The sequence below is a fragment of the Carassius carassius genome, chromosome 1 (assembly GCF_963082965.1).
Source record: "Carassius carassius chromosome 1, fCarCar2.1, whole genome shotgun sequence".
Classification (NCBI taxonomy): Eukaryota; Metazoa; Chordata; class Actinopteri; order Cypriniformes; family Cyprinidae; genus Carassius; species Carassius carassius.
The window spans coordinates 31,488,454-31,506,346 of NC_081755.1; the positions used below are offsets into that span (position 1 = coordinate 31,488,454).

At 37.8% G+C, this 17,893-nt stretch overlaps 1 protein-coding gene and 1 pseudogene across 1 annotated transcript; one reads left to right on the plus strand and one right to left on the minus strand.

The window, feature by feature from the left end:
* Positions 1-2,146: 2,146 nt before the first annotated feature.
* LOC132145199 (serine/threonine-protein phosphatase alpha-2 isoform) lies at positions 2,147-12,515 on the minus strand. Its single transcript, XM_059556021.1, has 7 exons — positions 12,026-12,515; positions 6,199-6,330; positions 5,850-6,080; positions 5,652-5,756; positions 4,579-4,802; positions 4,352-4,486; positions 2,147-3,045 (listed from the first exon to the last, which is right to left on the minus strand). The coding sequence occupies exons 1-7, from the start codon at positions 12,078-12,080 to the stop codon at positions 2,932-2,934; spliced, it is 996 nt and encodes a 331-aa protein (XP_059412004.1). The 5' UTR covers positions 12,081-12,515; the 3' UTR covers positions 2,147-2,931.
* A 3,467-nt stretch (positions 12,516-15,982) lies between these two features.
* On the plus strand, positions 15,983-17,855 carry LOC132145211 (claudin-4-like; annotated as a pseudogene).
* The last annotated feature ends 38 nt before the right edge of the window (positions 17,856-17,893 follow it).

Sequence of the window (17,893 nt, forward strand, 5' to 3'; positions counted from 1 at the left end):
CTGATTATTTTAGCCAATGTAGGAATAAACTATAAACATGTACTCTTCCGAAACCTTCCCCATGGGTTTTACAGGGCTGAAAATAATGCTTCTATGCAGGTGATGTTTTAATCTAATATTTTTTTAGATGTGATTGATTTTACTATTTATAATCTTTACACTATACCATCTGAAAAAAAGATGTCATCTCTGTCATTGGTGTACATGTCTGTATGTTAGACACTGAACACTGTGGAAGGTCTATTTTACTTCTTGTATATTTATTATTATTATTTGTATTTTTTATTTTTTCTGTGTGTGTGTATTACTATGTATGTGTTTTGTATTGTATTATGGATCCCTCTGGGTCTGGAAAATAAAGTTTAATTAATTCATCAAACATTGTTTACTGAAAGTCACCCTTCTCAATATTGGAAAAATCTTTCTTACAAAATAAGATACCCAGTTATTAAAAAATACTGAATAAATATTGAAACAACCAGTACAAATAAATTTTTATTTTTTGTTTCCAGTAGCTGAGAAACAGGATTTATTGTTGGAAATCAAATTGCACTGGAAAAATAAAATCTTAAAATAATTTAAAACCTCCAATTGGTTTGTTTTTCTGATTATGATACAGTTGAAATAATATACTACAGTGCATTAAGGAAAACATCCCTGATTGCTTTATAAGAGACAGGAAGAAAATCACATCATCTAAATAGCCTGCTGTCTGTCAGTAAAACAAATAAAAGTACAAATATATATTAATAAACAACAACTCTACTACAAATAAAGTCTTAATCTCAGTGATGCTGTAAAGCAATTATGTGCACAAATATAGCCTTGTTGAGGAGATCAGATAATAGAAAGGCCATCAACTAAATGAAATACATCAACTTTTTGAATTTATTTTTAATTGCACATATACGCAGTTTAAATTCCGCACGAAACATATACAAGATCTATCAGAAAAGAGTGATATTATATTATGGCATTTATGATAGACTTTGAGACTGACAATCAGATGCCAGATGAGCAATGGCTTAGATGTCTCATGTTTTGTTGCCAGCATTATGTTCTGTATACAACAAGTAGTTCTGATGCAAGAAAGCAATAGAAGCATGTAGAAATGCAATCACTACACTTATCAGTTTGATTTGTCAGTGCTAGTCTCCTATACTGACCAGAAATGTTACGTCAACAAAGACAGACATACCTTGACCTGAAGACCTAAATTATGGGATGTCGTTCTAAACATCTAAAGCATAGTTAACCTTTCCCCTCATCAAAAGCTAGGTCACCATATAGAATAATAAATTATATTTTTCAGAAATTTTAAAATACATTTAAGCTACAAAAATTAAAGGATGACCTGCTTGATTTAAACCAATTTGGATATCACTACTTCGCCTTACAAATATTCATCTCAGAACATAAAGCAGAGCACTACAAGAACTCAGTGTCTTTGAGCCAGCAGAGGACACTAGTGTATTGCTTTGCAGTATCCTTATACCTTCCAAACACATTAAAGTGTAATAGTGACTCAGAGTTGTGTGAAATGCGCCATCTGCTGGCAGCAGAGATTGGGGTTTGTGTGGCAAGCAGAAGAATGCTTAAATCCTAATTACAGTAGCAGCTCCTCTGAGACTTAAAATGGATCAAACTTTAAATCCTGCCTGGCAATTCAAAACACTTTTGAAATGGAGGGAGGGGAATGAAAAGGACAACAGGTCTCTAGAGGAAAGGGACAAGTTGAGCTGGCAAAGCAAGATCTGGAGCTGGGTGCAACGCCCAACATTAAAAACCCAGATAATGCTAACTAGTAAAGGGTGGAGGAAGAAAAGAAGAACAGACAGACCAATAGGACAGATAAGAGTAATCATGTTTAAGTAATTAAAAAGGTTAATGGAAAGCAGAACTGGAGCAAAGGGGAGGAGACTGAGTTGAGAGGAAGCACACAGCAAGCAAGCTGGAGACAAACAGAAAATGATTAGGTGCACAACCTCAGTCTTTCTCAGCAAATGTCAACTTTGGTCAATCCTGAAAGACTACATTCAGTCCTCTTCAGTCAAAATAGAGAACGAAACAACAGTAAACACCTGAGGAAGAGAGTCGTAACTTGGGCAAACTGGACACAGCAAGATAGATAGTACAGGATGACAACTTTAAATAAAGTTCTCTTTATTGATAATTGTCTTTCAAAAAAGACACTAAAAAAACACACATAGTAAGCAAAGAATTTCAAAGCTTTTTGTTGTGATCCATCTACAAAAAAGTAAAAAGTTCCAACATGATTGTGTTTTAAATCATTGGACCTCTAAATGGAAATTATGCACCTGTGACAGTCTCTCTCTACCTCATGCTTTCTCTGCACATCCATTCTCCCTGCATGTGTGTGTGTATACATGCATCACATTTCACTCAAGACTGGCTCTCTAACTAATGCAGGATGTGCAAGTTCTGTGTTTGAAACAACGCAGGGATATAAACATTGAGGGAGCTTGACCCTCACCTCTCGACCCACCCCCCTTTGACCCCTCTGTCTGTCTCTATCTTCCCCAGAGCCTGACTGGGGGGCATTTACACGTAGGCTTCATCACAGGCTCCCTGACAGAGAGACAGGTGGAGAGATGGGGGCAATGAGTGTTGGAGGGGGAGGGATGGGTGGGTGGAAAAACAAACACAAAGAGCGTAACAAACATAACCGACGCTCACACACGTGGTCTCATATATAAACACATTTTGTCAAGTTACATGAGGAAAAAAATTAAAAGAGAGAGAGAGAGAAGAAAGGTACTCTTCAACCCTGGGTACTGTTTTGCTTTACAGCCGTTTGGAGATGGAAAGAAAGAAGGGAGGTAGAGAAAGAGTGGGGTCAGAACAGGGAATTTCGGAAGAAAGGACGGTTGGTTGGGGGGGGGGGGGTGTGTTGGTGCCATCCAGCGGGTGTTATTTCTTGGCTTTTCCACCCTTGGCTGAATTTCGCGGCGGGGTGACTGGACGCCCTGATCCCATTCCACCTCCTCCACCGTAGTACAGCTTCTTATCGGCTGGCTTAAGGATCTGAGAGAAAGAGAGGACGAGAGTAAGCAATGGCGCACAACTGCAAACACACTTCCAAATATAGACATGTCCGCCCACAGAGAGACAGAGCACTTCAATACATACTGTGAGCAATGCAGAAGCTCCGTTTCAAATCCAACTGAGCTACTTACACCGAGATCAACCTAGCGTTCATGGAACCTCACAAGTGACCATTTTAAAAACACTCTATATAGGCAACAACTCTGTGCTGGACTTATTTCAAGACAGTTTAACATTAGCAATACTGAGCTGCCTACATAGGAAGCTGCCTACTAAGGACACTCAACACGAGGCACTTGACGCACAACTGACAGCAACATATGCTAATGTGAAACGGCTGAAAATCTGAAATCCAATTAGTTGTCCTTAAATCCAATAAACAAATAGTGGGTATTTTGTTTACTCCATAAACACTTTAAAGAATTGGATTATTTAAAAATGTACTAATTTGTCACAAAAACATGGTAATACTTTACCAAAGCTTTGTGTGCAATGCATTATAAAGGACTATTAAAGGGTATACAATTATCTTGTCAAATAATTGAAATTGTGAATTGATACCTGTTATAATGCATTAACTGTGGTAACAATTATACGCGAGATTGTACAATGCATTATAAAGTACATTACAAGGCATAATTAATGTGTCTTTTAATGCATTATATATAAAGGTTTAAGTGTTACCAAAAAAATACAAAATACAAATACATTTGCAAAACTGTGACTTTATCCCCCAGTGATTTTACTACAGTATATTGTAGAAATAGTTTGGCTAATTTTCAGACAAAATCCAATTATTTCAAAATGTGTTCAAGAGAAATACCTAAATTATTTCCCCACAAACTTTTTAATAGGTCATGTTGGTCTGAGACATTATAATTTAGAATTAACAATAGAAAGTGAAGATTTTCCTGAAATTACAGAACTTCATTGATTAAAAACCTTGTTACACCACTGACAATAGACAGAGCTTTACTGGCTGTGAAATGTTACTGCACATTTAGAATGAAGTACCTTACATGGCAGCATGATTAATGACCCAAGCTTTCTTAGCTTTGTACTCAGAGTAAAAAGCATCTTTTGGTAATGCACTACCTTTCTGAAACAGAACAGAGTCACTGTAGAGAACAACCTTCAAAAGATGATCTAATGCAAAACTACAGAGGAAGTTGGCCAGACCTATTACAAGCAAGTATACTTGATGCATTTCCAGAGAAACTGGAAAGCCTTGTAATCAGGTAAAGGCAAAAGAGAGGGAGGAAAATGACAGCTCTTCTTCTCTTACCTGGAAGGAACACATGAGTGTCTCATCCACACTCATCATGGCCCCGGCGTTATCAAACTCGCCACAGTAGTTAGGAGCAGAGAACAGGGTGACTAACTGTCTCTTCGCAAAAAACTCATAACCGTCCTCCACCACCTGCAACAGAAGATAACGTCACATTTTGTAGAGTCTTTTAATGCTGCAATGCTTTATGGAAACATTCGTACCACTGAAGAGCATAAACTAACCTGATGTGCCCTGCATATTAGGTCCATGTCATGTTTGTGAAGGAATTTGGCCACCACATCAGCACCGAAGGTGAAGGACACGCCACGGTCATTCTCTCCCCAACCCAGCACGTCTTTATCTGGGTCAGCCCAAAGCAGGTCACACAGCAGGCCCTGGTCAGGTACGTCCGTGGGCCTCATGACGCGCCGCACCTGCTCCATTGACTGGAGGTCTGGAGAGAGGCCTGGAGCAGAAAACAATTCATTATGTTTCAAAATGCATTTCTAGGGAGCAACTTAAATAATTTGCCAAGAAGCATCCAGACGCAGTGGGCTGCAAAACACCACAAGAAATGGCATTAAATCTGTAAACAGAAATTTGTAATTATGACACTCTTTCATCAGCATGAATAAATGAGAAAGATACATTTGTCTGCAGAGTTCCTAAAAAAAAAAAAGTTAGATTTTTTTGGTGAATCAGACTAATCACAATACACTTCCTGCTTTTGTTTTTGAGTGCAGACAGTAAAGGCAACTCAATTCAAATGAGACTGCACATTCACAACTAAAATATGATTTCGTCTGATGCGGCTGTGGTATATGAGCTTCGCAGGAAATGCTGGTTGTCTGCCGTTTCCCCCACATAATGCATTCATGACAAACAGTTCTAGTGAACACCTCACATTTAAGCAGCTTGAAGTCATAAAACGTAACATCAGCATCTTTATGCGAGCACTCCATACGGGCTTTTGTGTTTACAGTGCTCCATATTTACATCATTTCAGTTGCTAGGCAGAGCAGTTATTTTAAAGACGTGATGACTGATTTATTTTTTTATTTTGGTTACAATTACAGTTCATTTCCAGAGTAGATTACTCCCACGTCTGCAGTTCAAATGAAGTGTATGCTAAACCCATTTAGTAAGTCCCCTGAGTTTGTGCCAATCAAATGAACCAAACTTTATGGTCTCCCAGTGATATGGCTATGAACAGCTATATTTTAACTTCTCCAGGCAAACTGCAAAGTCAATAGAGGAGTTAGGACAGAACATTAAAATTGCTATGGGGACAAAAGACCTCTGCCTGCACTCTTACCTCCATGGCAACAGAAGATCTTCTCATCTACAATGGCAGCCACAGGCAAACAGTTGAAACAGTCTGTGAAAGTCTTCCACAGCTTAATGTTATATCGTCGCTTACCTGAAGAGATGGGAAAAACCTGCCTCTTAGCATTTAAAACTATGTAATGTGTATACGGAGAGGTGTCATTAGTGGTAATGTAATTCTACTCACACTCATCATAGAAGCCATATATACGATTGATAGAGGCGCACTCATGGTTGCCACGCAGCAGGAAGAAGTTTTCAGGATATTTGACTTTGTAGGCCAACAGGAGGCAGATGGTCTCTAGAGACTGTTTCCCTCTGTCCACATAGTCCCCCAGGAACAAATAGTTGCTCTCAGGAGGAAAGCCGCCATACTCAAAGAGACGAAGGAGGTCATAGTACTGACCATGAACGTCGCCTGCAGAGACACCAGAACAATTTTGTTTAATACAGGAAGCTGCACAAATTAGGACACGGATTCCTTTTTCTTCCAGGTTTCTATTTAGGGGGGAGGCCTGTAGGACAAACATACTCACCGCAGATCTTGAGCGGTGCTTCCAGCTCCAGCAGAATTGGCTGGCTGAGGAAAATTTCCCGAGATTTGAGACAGAGGCCACGGATTTCGCCCTCGGTCAGCTGTACGTTCTTGCCTGGCCTGGAGCCTTTAACTGGAAAAACACAAATAAGCAGAAGGGACAAAATGAGAAAAGCAGGAAACAAGCCAAACAAAAAAGCAAATGTGCCAGATTATACCCAATAAGTGCTGTGAAAACTAGGAGGAAGATCTAGAGGATGATAAACTCGACTCAAGAGGCTCTCTGAAATGATGGGCTGTACAGACCAGTGACGCACATCAGTACACTGAAACTCTAAATCATGTGTCTCGGCTCAAGCATGCACGCAAACCACATTTGATTCTGCAAAGGCATTTACAGAATTTAGCAGGTTTGTTTAAGCATTCATTAGCATGTCGTCTAATGCACACTAACACAACCGCCGCACACATGGCTTTTAACAACCACAATACAGTTTAAAGAGCTCTCCTCTGAGTAATCTCTGAACAGTTTTGAAGATGATGTGCAACTGAACTTCAGACAGAAACAAATACTCATGACCAACAAAACAACATAGGTCAACAGATTCTGTACCTATCCTTGGAGTCACTTAAAAAAAAAAAAAAGGTTGAGCTCCAACGAGATTTGCTGCTGCTCTGTGACAGAGAAGACTTGCAGGCTCTAAACAGACTCATCTCACAGAACGCAGACCTGCGGTATTATTCAAACGTGCCCTTTTAGACTGGCTGCATGACACGCTGTTCAGGGGTTTAGCTGGCAGCAGCGGATGAAAGAAAGAGCACAGGATGTATCTGGAGAGGAGAAATATTGCAGTCTCTTTGACAAGGGCTGTAAATGACATCTCCGAGGTCACACTGGCCATACATCAGAAGTGTCATATAAGTGTATGGGATGTTCGGAAAGGAAAGATAAAAGACCCTGAGGCAGCCCCACAGTTGTATTCAAGCAGTTGCTGGGTTTTAAATATACATTTCACATGACTGGCTTCAGGCAAGAATAATAGTACTGAGCGTATCTTGGTGAATCACATAATAAGGCAGTTATGCAAGCATTTGAGAGATGGCTTATTTGTGCACATTCACAAAATCGATCCAACCAGCCTACACCTCTAAATAAATGTTTAAAGCATGAGGTTTCTCACAGATTAAGCAAGGACACAAATAGTCGATACTGAAAAAAAAAAAAAAAAATATATACAAATTATGACATCAAACTAACTGACCAATGCGACTGCAAAACTAGTTTCATGGTGCAGGACAAATGCTGGAAAACAAAACATGCTTCTTTGCATCCAGCCTTATGACAATCTATCAATTTAAATCAGCAGCACAGAAGATGTCTCAAGTAACGTGAAGGTCTACTGAGAGAAGCAGCTGGCTGACTCAATGTTCATCCAACCTGAATACACATTTAAAGACATTTACAGCACAATCCTTCACAGTGAAAAATACATGCCTTCAGCATTCAGTTACTTCATCATAATTCTCTATATCAAGTTTCAATACCCAAATAGTAATAGGGTTAGGCAGGTAGATACGGGTAATGAACACTCCAATAAAATAATAAATAATAATAAAATAAAATCCAATAAAAATGTGAAATATGAATAAATACTGAGACTTAAATTATAGCTATCACCATCCACCAAGGCAGGAACTTATCAAGTTATGCCTTTTCCCATTCATGCATGTACACTACCATTCAAGTTTGGGGTAAGTTAAAGAAATTCACACTTTTACTCAGCAAGGATGCATTAAATTGGCCAAAAGCAATAGTAAAGGCATTGATAATGCTTCATTTGAACTTTACATGGATTAAAAATTAAAACTGTATCAAGATTTCCACAAAGTATATAAATTAAGCAATACAACAGTTTTTTTTATCATTAAAAGCAAAAAATGTTTCTGGAGCGATGAATCATCATATTAGAATGATTTCTGGAGGAACATGTGACACTGTAGACTGGAGTAATGATGCTGAAAATTCAACTTTGCAATAACGGAAATAAAATACTTCAATATATTAAAATAAATAAAAAAAATCTATTTAAAATTGCAATATTTATGTTTTTACTGCATTTCATCAAATACAGCATTGTATAGCATGCAGAGTTTTTTCATTTTCAAAAACTAATTTTTATGGTAGTGTAACTGTATTACATCTGCATGCAAGCAAATATGCATGTAATGGCACTCAAGCACTGAATCTATTTGATACTTTTAATCCTCCAGAAAGACTTGAATTGTGTACTGCAAATGTTGAGGGAAAGTATTGTTACTTTTCCTTTATTTTAATCTGTACATAGGGCTAAATCAACTAGTGTGTTTGACATCCATACCCTGCTGCTTATTTGTAGATGAGCTCTATATTTATCTTGCCTCAGGTTTATTGTTTGTGCACACTGATGATAATGGAGAATTGTTCGGTTGCTACTGCGCTGTCACGAACAGTCTATGTTTGCATCCAAGTCACCTGGGAAGCTACATTTCACTTTCTGCCTTGCCCTATAGAGCAAAGACAATAAACTGAATTTGACTTCCATATTGTGGAACAACCACTTCGCATTTTTTGGTAACTGATAAGTGAAGTTAAATACCACAGCTTTGTTTTTAACAAACAAATCAGATGACGCACACCAGGCTAACAGTTAGGTGGGGTCAACTGAAAGAAGGCCTTTAAGGTCTCAGGCAGCAGAAGAGTGATCTGAGGGCCTGGACAGTGACCGGAAGCCCATCGGCTCAGTCAGTGAAAAGTGGGTATAAATAGGATCCTGCCGCTCGTCACTTTAAACCCAGATTAAGGCCGGCTAATGCCCTAAGAGCACTTGCTCTAAAGTTAGTCACGGGGCCAATAAGCATCACAGAGCTTAGACCCAACACAAGGGAGGGGGTGGACCTATGACAAACAAGCAAATAAACCCTTTCAAACGATAACCAGTAGGTGTGCAAAGTTAGGTGTGCTAAATTTCATAAATAAGTATAAATAAAAGGTACTGCAAAGAACAGTTCAACCGCCCACAAAAATGGGGGTGTACTTGGTTGATAAACAATCAAATAAACCTCTCGAGCTGTAGCTAGTAGGCGTGTTAATATTCTTACAAATGAGAAAGCAGTGCAGAGAACAAGGCAATCAATCAAATTTAACTAAAAGTGTGCATCTAGCAATGTCATGCTATGGGGAAATACATGAAATGTCATGCCAACAGTCCAGCACTTAATCGGTTCGGCACGCACGTGCTCGTCACACGGACATCCATGTGTTTTGCCTCAAACGCGTCAGGTTCTCAGAGGTGATACCCTCCACACTTAAATCCAATCAAGGCAGTGAGATAGAGGTACAATCGGAGAAGAAGAAAATAACTTATTTGTGACACCTCAACAAAACAACAAATGATAGCAGATGCTGGGAAAACAGCAACCAGCACCAAGAGAAGAGAGAGAGAGAGAGAAAAAAAAAAGTGTGCAAAAGTTTCCTTCATGCCACCTGTAATCAGTACAATTGATTTTCGTTGGTTGGCCATGAGGCATCAGGCACAACAGTGCGGCAGTACAGAACAGCATGAACCGAAAGCATCTAGACTTAAAAGCTGGAATCTCTAAACATTCCACAGAACAAGTGTTGGAATCCGGAAAAAAAATGAAAAAAAAGGGTACTGCCTGTCAGAAGAGGCACCGCTGTGTTCATTAAAAGAGAGGATTAAGTTATGCAACTTCTTGTAATTATTTCCAAAGTACAGGCACAGTAACCCATGTACACAAGAAAACTTTGGAACATAGGACAACACTCAGATTCTGATTCGTTCACCGTACTGCACTTGCGTGTGTGCCTGCCCTGCATACAAACACTGACCCTCCCTGCAAGGTCAGAGCAATGCACTTGCTCCCCAACCTAAAAACCGAAGACAAAATAAGCAAAAATATCTTCATAATATTGATATCTGTGTAATTTAAAGAGCAGCTATCAAATAAACATAAGATCCTCGGGAGAATCAGGACTTTGGACGGAGGCATCAAACTCTAAGGGGAAAAAAGGACAGCAGGATTACATAAGATTTAAATACAACTAGTATCAGGCTTGTTTATTTATTTTTTTACTGCAATTTGCAGAAAGAAAAATGTGTTTACACAGCCATGCAGCCAACAGGACCTAATGCCAAAAGGTAAAAGGTCCAGTGTATGTGAAAATGTTTTCTTTGTAGGTCTTTGTGACTGTTTAAATTGTGTGTTTCTTTCCCTTTTCTCACAAAGGACAAAATACTGTGAAAAAGACATTCAGTTTCTTGCCAAGTAAATAAAGCCTAAATTCTATCCAGCAGCTCAAATGCCCCACCAGCATCAGACCTCACACCACATCAGGCCCACACTAAATTTGTAAAAACGTGGTATTTGTTGAAATGGATTAAAGTATGATAAAATATTTATTAAAATAACACAAGAGGTGGAGATTGGTAAAAAAAAATGTTATGAATGATAAATTTGTCAGAAACTACAATGTCGTGTGGGCCTGCTTATGACCTTATGCACAACTTCCTTTGCTACAGAAACGGCTGGAGATGGTACATAGTTTGGAAGACCTAAAGTACTCATGTTATGCAGCACACATGCTTGATGGGATTCAGATATTTGTTAAACAGCTTGCTTAGGTTTATTAAGCCCATCTGTGCTAAGCTTCGCAATGTTTACCCTCAGTATGCATCAGCAAACATTAAGTAAAAAAGACATTTCTAGTGCAACTAAAGGGACAACACGTCAAAAAAAGAAAGAAAAACTGTTTCCAATGTCTTATGAGGCTACATACTTCTTCCAAACCTGAAGCAGTTATAAAAAAAAAACTGTTCAGTATATTTCATATTTAGTATCTGAAAATAGTATACTTCCACTTCGTAGAAATCAACTTTGAATTTTAAATCATATTACAGAACAATGTCTCTTCCTGAAGAACATTAACGACCATCTAATATGATATTACTCTGTAAATTAGCCTGGATCGACCATGTTTACAGGACTATGCAATTAAATCTTTGCAATTAGGTCACTAAATAGGCATTAAAACCAAACCCAGTAATCATTATCTACCATACAACAAGCAGGACTCTCTGGAAATCCTATCTAAGAACTAAAGCATTTACAGTCAAGAGTAACTGCAAATCACGAAACCCTTTTTTATGCATAGACAACGTAAATGTATAAATCCAGCCTCTCCTCAGCTTCCACGGTTTATGCCATGTCTTGAGGGCCTCTATTGTGAAGATCACTTGGTACTGCACCTGCACTAACTACATCCTCATTAGTCAGAGTAATCCTACTGCTGCCGATCTTAATTAGACACAGGACTTCCCCTGCTAAAATGGAAGGTGACCAAACAGCAAATGTGAACTGGACAGAGACAGAAATGTGAGTCACTTTAAGCACACAAGTAACGTTAGTCATTAAATGAAATACTGGCAGAATTTCCGCTCACATCGGCTCATAACCTTAAAAATGATGAGAATAAGAAAAAAGAGAACATGCAGTTGTCAGCAATATCGGTTTTTGCAATGATAGCTGCGAGATTCTGGCTATAAAACTCCCGGGCAGAGTTTTAATTAATTAGTTTAGACTGGTTGGCTAGCAACTGCTAATTCGCTCCACTTCCCCCGGCTTTTTCTCGGGACACAAATATGCTCACAATTGTTCTTTAATACGACACATATGCAATACAAACACATATATACACGCATTTGTTGGTTTTACGTATTTCATTTCAGAACCACAGTTTATAATTAAAAGCTGTGCAGAGAAGCGCTCACCTTCCAGGAGACGCTGTATTATGGAGTCAATGTTTAATTTGTCCGGCTCCGCCATCTTAGTGGGTTTTTCTCGGGTTTATTCAAACAGGTCGAGTCTGCCGTTTTCTGCTATTTTTGTGATTGGTCAAAAAATAAGGCCCCAGTCCGAATAAGAAAAGCGTATAAAAGATATCGTTATGGTAATGTGGATTTACTGGCTATATTTCCTTTGTCGTTTGGTTGATCGCTAGCTGCTAACACCGTTAGCCTGATGGCGCTAGCTATTGCCTACCCGTATTTAAACACCAGGAAACGGTTAATATGATACAAAAGATCCCAGATATACCCCTTCGTCTCTTATTTTGATTCTCTTTATGCCCCACGAGCATCAAAGACATTCAAACTGTCCCTATTTTCCGTTTCCTCACAACCCCCTTTCTCTCATAGTCTACGGAACTTTAAAAAAGACAGTGTAGTTGAGGAGCAAAATCAACGTAGGTTGATAGGACCCGCCTCCTCCTGTAAATGCAGGGAGATGATTGGCTTACATGTCACGTTTGAACTGAGGGTGTGGTCGCTCATTGGCTAGTGTTCATTTCCAGAGCTCCGCCCCCCGAGTTGTAAAGTAATGACGTCAATGATGTGAAAAAGCAGAGGGGATGTTCACGTACTGTGGTCTCAAGAATTTTTAGAGACATGGAAACTACATGCAGCTTTTGTAATACAGAAGAAGAATCAATAAAACATTTATTCTTTGAATGTGTATTTACCCAATTGTTTTGGATTGATGTTGAATATCTGATATTTAAATTTACAAAAGTAAAGATTCAACTATCTGGTAAAGATATTTTTTGTCATACAAAAATAAGAGTGTGGAGCAAAATTGTGTTGTTAACTTAATACTTATGTATGGAAAATACCATATACACAAGCAGAAATGGTCAAATAATAAACCTAACATCATATTATTTGAAATTGAGCTTAAACATTATATTGAAGCCCTAAAAGAAGCAAGTAATAAAAAAGCGAAACGGATGTATAGAATTTTTGAATCCTTTTCTTTGTAATTTTTTTTATTTTCCCCTGTGTAATTATTATTTTTTTTTCATTGTTTCTTTGATGCTGTTTTGAATGTAATAATACATTGTGTTCCTCTGTATATGTATGTTGTTCTGCAATAAAAATAAATAAAAAAATAAAAAAAATGTTCACGTACTATGAAATTGCTGGCGATTATAATGTACTTTAGGTTTAGGGACTATAGCATTATGATAAATGATAGCTCAAGGCCGCATTATTATATCGAGGCGCTCACGTTGTTATTAACATTAACTGTTTGATGTCTGACAGGTTTGTTCATAGTTTCCCTACCTACAGGATCATCGTCTTACACGCCAGCGCCCTCTAAAGTTGCTTTGTAATCACAAACAAATGCATAAATGTATGAGAACATGTTTTAAGTCACTAAGTTCTTCCGTACGTCCCATTAATTAATTACAATAGTTTATAATAATTAGTAAACACGTACGAGTTGTAACTTACTGGCAGAGTAGTGTCTGTGGTCTAGCTGGCATCTCAGGCTTTAGGTTTTAGTAACCATGGTAACGTTATACGCGGAAAAATGAACTCTTCACTTAATTTTTTTTTTTCAATTTTTTTTTTAATTCGGTCCTCACAGACAATCAATCATACAAAAATAAATAAAGTTATACATAATAACCGAAAAGGTGTAGGCTGAAGCCTCTGCTTATTAAGCCTACCCATTGTACATAATTATCAATCAAATGAGCGGCACTTTTTCACTAGTAGTGATTAATACAAGACACACATACATATATACAAAGTATATAAAGAAAAAAAAAAAAAAAAAGAAAGAAGGAAAAATAATTTTTTTTCTTCCTTTTCAATACCCGTTAAATTAAATAATGATTAATCACCTTGTTTTTAAACATTTTCTTGAATTTACAAAGTGAATTACACAATTTTAATTCCGTATGCAAATTATTCCATAGTGTCAAAATAGTGTCAAAAGCTTTTGATCATGATCAATAGTGTCAAAAGCTTTTTTTAAATCCAGGAACACCCCCACAGTATATTCAACCGGAACACCGGTCTGTAAACTGAATTAATATAATTTTTAATTTAATTTTAAACTGAATTAATATTTTGGCCTCATTAACCTCGCGTGTGCTTAATTTTTCACCAATTCTGTGGCACGTCGTCATTTATTCATTATGTAACACACAAGTCATAGTTTATTTGAAAGGATTTGTTGTCTTACCGCAGATATTCATGCTGCTCCACTCAGTGCCTTGAATGTTTGTAACGGTTTTTCGACGCGACTTCTGAACTTGCGTGTAACCGATTCAGTGCTTTGTTGCGTTACGCAACTTGTGTATTAAGCCCAGAAATAGGGATGGGCGATACCACATATTTTGTTTTCGATACGATACCGATACTTTTAACTTTTGGCCAGTATCGTCGATATCGATACAGATACGATACTTCTAAACTGAACTTTTAGATTATGAAATTTATGTAATTATTATGAGTACATGGGGTAATAATACCTACTTAACTTTATATTTGAAATGCATTTATACATTCAATATGCCTTAAATGCAACTTTTTAGGTTTATATTTTTGTTTACACATGGTTAAAATATGTTTACTGTAGTGGTAACCAAGGAAATCTACAAATACTATAGTTAAACTATGTTCACTTTACCATAGTTCGCGGTCATAAGGGACTGCCAGTAATAAGCTGTTGCATGCATAAAATGCAACCTTTTTATTCTGAAAGTGTATGATTTATATTAAAAATACAGAATAGAACATGAGCAATATGAACTTTTAACATTCAAATTTAAATAAATTTACTGCACAAACGAGGGTACAATTTCCATAGGTTTATTGTGAAATAACATATAGCCTATGTTTTTTCTGAATTGTTCTGGGCTGCCTTTTCCAAAAACATAAATGCTATCTTATTATAGGCTACTCTTAGGAAATGTAGCTCTATTTAAATGCACTGTCAGAAGTGAATGAATGCTCTCTGTAATTGATTGATTATGCCTTGCAACATATGGGTGTGTTCAGATAAGCAGGAAAATTCCTTCCACACAATTATTTGCTGACATAGGTTATTCTTCCAATTTAAGGCATATTGTTATTCGCCCATCCCTTTCCAGAAACCTTCGCCCTGGTTTAAATGCGTTTGTTTTGATTATTTTTATTCACAAGACTGATCATGTCTAAAAGGTGTTTTGCCAACCAGATTCATTTAAAATAATTCACTTTTGTCACTTGTCATGTTCTAAGCTGAATAAGTAGGCTCTCTGAGATTTAAAGGTTGAATGTGGTGTGGGGAAAATTTAAAGGATGTATGGCTGTAAAATATGAAGATAGCCTATTGAACAAAAAAGTGTATTTTTAGGGGTGAGAATTTAACTTCACCCTCTCCATTTAACACAGAATAGCTTCTGGTTCATTTATGAACATACAACTGAATATAGATTTTTGTAATTTTTAAAACAGCACAGTGCACTAAAGATTATTGTGCAATTTAGAGATGTGTGAGGTGGTCATGAGTACAGACGAAACATTGTATCAACAATGTTGCCACAACTGCATCGAACATCACAATTAGTAACTGAATAAGAGTAAATTCATTAATACTGAGTATGTAATTAGTAATGAGGAGAGCATATGAGGTCGTTTTTGACATGCCATCATGATTACTGCAGAAGTTTCAGAGGCTTTATGATTCACAGTATTTCATGATGTCGGACCTCCAAGAGGGAATATTTCCATTCAGTATCCTGGTAACGTGATGTATGTGATGATAATATCAGTGTACACAAATGCAAACCATTTATTTTTAACAAAAATAAAATAAAATATCAAAGACAGACCTTCTCTATCTACAAACTTTAAGAAGGTGAGGTAAAAAGGGGGAAAGAAAGCAACAGAGAGAAAAGGAAGAAGTCCAGACAGTTCCTCTTTACAAACCTGCCTCTGTCTCATTTCTACCCCACCCACTGGAATCCTCTACAAAAGCATTCTCACATCACAACACCTTCATTAGAGGTAACAGTCTGGGAAGGAGGGAGACTAACCTAAAGAAAAAGCTGAAAGACTACATCCAAAAACAAGAGGAAACTTACAGAGAATTTTCATCAAAGAGCTACAAGAAAAGGTAAAGTTCAAACTGTTTACTCTTTGTGAAAACTTTCAAACAGGGGAAAAAAAATCCTGTATGCACCTGTCTGAAGGGAGGAGCCATTGTGTTAATATTGCAAACGCTTAAGAACTAGTTTAGAATATGTCTTACAAAATATACCATGAGGCAAACAGGAAGGATTCAAAACCACTATCTTCTGCTATTCTCCTGCTATTATCTAAACTACTGCTTTTGCAGAGTGTGCATTTTTTCTTTGTTTGCTTTACTTTCAGGTTAACACTGTTTCCAAGCTGAGAGCACCAATAATATTTTTCTAATCTATTATTATTAGGCCTATTATAATTTAATGTCCTTTACTCCTCTTTCAGAATGGGCTCATCTGGTGTACAGATCGCGTGTACGGCGCTGGGAATTTTTGGTCTCATTGCAGCGGTTGTGACCATTGTTGTTCCAAGATGGAAGGTTTCTGCTTTTATTGGCCAGAACATCATCACTGCACAGGTAAACCATTGCTGCCTTTTTAAAAAGCTCAATTCAAAGAATAAATGTGTATGTTTGTGCAGTGCACAAAATATAACACTTCATCATAATTTATTCATATTATTAAATAAATAAAGGATGTTGATTAAATTCTATGGATAAGAAGGTATATTTCATATTTTTCCTCTGCCACACAGGTTCAGGAAGAGGGCTTGTGGATGGAATGTGTGGAGCAGAGTACCGGACAGCAGCAGTGTAAAGTCTACGACTCATCCTGGGCTCTGACCTCCAGGCGGCCCGTGCCATGACCATCATCAGCTGCATGTTCATTGTCCTGTCCCTGCTCACTCTGTGCGTCGGCGCCGACTTCACCACCTGCATCGAAAACGAAGAAGTCAAGCCCAAGGTGAGACTTGCGTCCGCTATTGGATGATCATCGCGGCCTTGTTGCTGATCATCCCCGTCAGCTGGGCTGCTCATAATATCGTGCGCGACTTCAACAATCCACTGGTACCACAGTCTACTAAGAGAGAGCTGGGTCCATGTATCTTCGTGGACTGGGGAGGAGGAGTCCTGCTCCTGCTGGCCGGAGGTTTGCTGTGCTGCTTCAGCAGACCCTGCTCCGGAGGATCCACTGGAACCACCAAATACTACAGCAACAGCGCTTCTGCACCAAGCAAGAATTACGTGTATCTAAACTAAGGAGTAGTCACAGAAATTGAAGCGGTAGTATGTGAAATATGTCTATGTAAGTCTTTATAGATGGCAGGTAATGAGAATAACATAAACTAGAAGAGGTCCAGACCTGCAAAGATGTAAATATTACTTGTTTACAGCTGCTGTCTTTAAGCTTTTTAATGAGTTTCATGTAGTTTACTGCTACAATTTCTCAGAGCAGCTAATAAACAATGCACTTAATTATTAAGATTCAGGGATGGGCCGAGCTTGTGTCCAAAAAACTTTCAGGTTATTTTATCTGTGCATGTAATTGTCATTTCAGTAATGTTACTGAATAACTGAATTCATGCTTTTTGAGTAATACAGAACAGATATATTTTCAGAACTTTTCAGGATACAGGTATCTACTGTAATCTGTACAGTTGCTACACAGTTGTATGTGTGTGTGTCAGGTCATTATCATTTCTGTTGCCTTTCTGTATGATCAATAAAACTGTGTGGTTTAAGACATTTGTGTGTGTAGAATGAACAGAGAGTTTTTGACACAT

Excerpts from the sequence above, each read along its gene's own strand:
- LOC132145199 (XM_059556021.1), bottom strand. The coding sequence starts at position 12,080 with ATGGCGGAGCCGGACAAATTAAACATTGACTCCATAATACAGCGTCTC. Across the intron at positions 6,331-12,025 it reads AATACAGCGTCTCCTGGAAG|TTAAAGGCTCCAGGCCAGGC; the intron begins GTGAGCGCTTCT and ends GTGTTTTTCCAG. Across the intron at positions 4,803-5,651 it reads GATCTTCTGTTGCCATGGAG|GCCTCTCTCCAGACCTCCAG; the intron begins GTAAGAGTGCAG and ends TTTCTGCTCCAG.